Genomic DNA, 2,756 nt, shown 5'->3' with positions numbered 1-2,756 from the left:
TAATATTAAATAATAAAATAAATATAAATACACAACTTCCATTACAAATAGCAAATGTACTATTTTCTAGGAAAAACTAAACAGCTAATTATTTTGACATGAAAGCAAATTTAAAATCTAAGTATTCCACAAGGACCCTCTCCAATTATAGATTATATAAATTTTGTTTCGGAATTTTTGTGTGGAGCCAAACATGAGAAGAGTGAGGTCCAAAGTTTTAGGAAAGTTTAGAAGTAGTTTTCCAGTCTGTGAGAGAGTTCAAAGTTTCCCTTCCCTCCCCATAATCACCACCTCCCCCTGACGCATGAGGCCTAATGGCACCAAGCGCGCACAGCGAACTTCTAAATTACGCAGAGAGAGTAAATAAGGACATTTCGGAGCCCAGACCCCCAGTCAGCCATCTATTAAGCTATCAACAATGTAGGTTACTTTTAAAAACTGCTGCTGATTACTTTTCAAAGCTGCGCGACAGAGAAGCTATCCTCAGTAACTAAGAAAATTAATGGGTCAGCTAAGATTAATCCACTAATAACTTGTGTTATTAAGTGCTGCTCTGTGTCCTACAGAGGCGCTGAACTGACAGCCGAGTTCACTTCCATCAGCTTTTTTTGATCTCAGTCTGTTAAGGATTATTTCCTGCCCCCGAAGACACGTGTTTGTGCACGGAAAAAAAAGAAAAAGAAAAACAGGGATAAAAGCACGCAGCGACGCTCATAAATGCATCAGCAGCCATACATCAGCCCACTGACAAACTGCTTCATCTTTACGCTCAATTATTCGACACCTGTTCCAAAAATGTTTGGACGTAAAATATTTTGTGTGTTTCAAAAAAAGGGGGAGGTAAAGCCTAAATAAAATATAGATAAATGACTCCGTATAGTGTTCGATTTCAAAAGGTGCTGAATGCAGAGATACACTTTAAAACCTGATGCGCTCACACAGTCTGGATTTGTTTACACGTCTTATGCTGCGGCTATAACTGACATGGGAATGCATGTCGGTGGATATGATGCAAGCTGTTGACAAAATGGCTTTTTCATCGGCAACACACACATCTCGAGCACTGATCTGTGACCAGTCGAACCATGACAGCCATGTTTTTGATGTCACTGTGCGCCGCGCTGTGCGCCTCGCTCCCACTCCCCCCACCAAAAAAACAGGCCTCGTCTCATGACAGTGTTTTTGCGTGTGCGTGTGTGTGCGTGCGTGTATGACATGTTGGACATGATGACCCACCTGATGTAAAAAGCACGATGGCCTTGAGGCAGCTGTACTCTGCCGAGTCCACGTGCAGGGTCTTAAGCTTCTCCACTTGCTCCTGGAAGATCCGAATGTGATCCATGAAAGCCACGACGCGGTCCGCGGACATCGGGGAGGCGTGGAGGCCCGCCGCGGCCAGCAGAGGGGCCACATGCAGAGGCATGGAGCACTGGGCCGCGTTAAGCACAAACAACTCGCTCCACGTCAGCCTGAGAAGGGACACCTGGTCGGTGATCTGCAGGTCGGGGAAGAAAGGGATGTTCCTCGCCCACTCCACGGCGCTGAAGAGCAAGCGAGCCGCCAGCTCGCAGATGTTCTCGATGCCCATGATATTGTTGGGCTGCATGCACTGGCTCCCGTAGCGGGACGTCGGGTAGGGCTCTGCCCGCAGCAACAACGAGATGTATCCGGACAGATAGCAGTGGCCGTTCAGGGGGTCCCCGTTCGTCAGCGCGTACTGGCCTGGGTTGGGCTGGGTTGGAGGCATTCGTCCTCGCTGAACCGCTGACAAAAAGAAAGAGAAAAAAGAGGAAATGTGCATCCATGACTGATAAACATTGTCCACGAGTGGTGCAACCGTTTAACAGGCTACAGCTAGTGTTTCATCTCAGTGAAACGTCTTACACTGAATGTAAAATATTGGCAGACTTTCCACTACATTTGATACTGTATATCGATCTTTACATTCTAATATTATAGAGTAAATAATCCCATAAATAACACAAATATCTCGTGAAAAGTGGTATGTTTTACTACTCAATATTCACTCTGTATTTGCATTTAAGGAAACAGGCTTGTAAGCAAATAAAACCTTAACTCTCACACACAAAATATTCATATTATGAATTGCCAAAACGCAAATTAGACAAATTTGCTATTGTTGATATTTTGTGGCTTTGTGGTTTATGATTTTAGCACCATGTAATGAAATAATTTAAATATTTTTTTAAACTGTGGCCAAACTGTTACAGATATTATTGATAATTCACGCTGAAAAAAATCACGTTTACGCACTATGTCTAATTCAAATGGCCAGCTGGGAATAAAAAGGAATCCATCCAGTGTTTGATATTTCAGCTCAAATCCTAATCAGTGCACATAATGCACGGGATTTGCAGTGTGCAGTGCAAATAATCCACTTAAACGGAGGGATGTCTTCATCAACTGGAAATCAAAGTGACACGGAGGGAAAAGTTGGAATATTATGGCCTGTAGTGCAGCGAGCAACCACACACACATACACACACACAACACTGAGCCACGAGCAACTTCAGCGACGTGATTCAGTGTTTTAGCTGCACGAGAGGCAGATATTAGGACGTGGCTTTGTTGTGTGCTCATTTTACATTCACACACGCAAAGATTACAGAATCCTGCTGCAGAATTATAAATTAGTAAGCTTACTGAGGGGCTGTTAGTGATGGGACCATTAGCCTAAATCAAAACACACACACACACACACACACACACACACACACACACACACACACACACAC

At 43.8% G+C, this 2,756-nt stretch overlaps 1 protein-coding gene across 1 annotated transcript in view; it reads right to left on the bottom strand.

Moving 5' to 3' along the window:
* nr2f1a (nuclear receptor subfamily 2, group F, member 1a) overlaps positions 1 to 2,756 on the bottom strand; it is a gene marked incomplete at its 5' end in the record, with an annotated part of 7,501 nt that overhangs the window by 4,064 nt on the left and 681 nt on the right. Inside the window, 1 exon segment of the mRNA XM_014012518.1 lies at positions 1,237 to 1,764. Within this exon segment, the coding sequence (XP_013867972.1) occupies positions 1,237 to 1,764 (528 nt within the window).

Source organism: Austrofundulus limnaeus, unplaced genomic scaffold (assembly GCF_001266775.1).
Source record: "Austrofundulus limnaeus strain Quisiro unplaced genomic scaffold, Austrofundulus_limnaeus-1.0 Scaffold92, whole genome shotgun sequence".
NCBI classification, from domain to species: Eukaryota; Metazoa; Chordata; class Actinopteri; order Cyprinodontiformes; family Rivulidae; genus Austrofundulus; species Austrofundulus limnaeus.
Note: the sequence above shows the minus strand (reverse complement) of the source record. Positions and strands in the feature narration are given on the sequence as shown.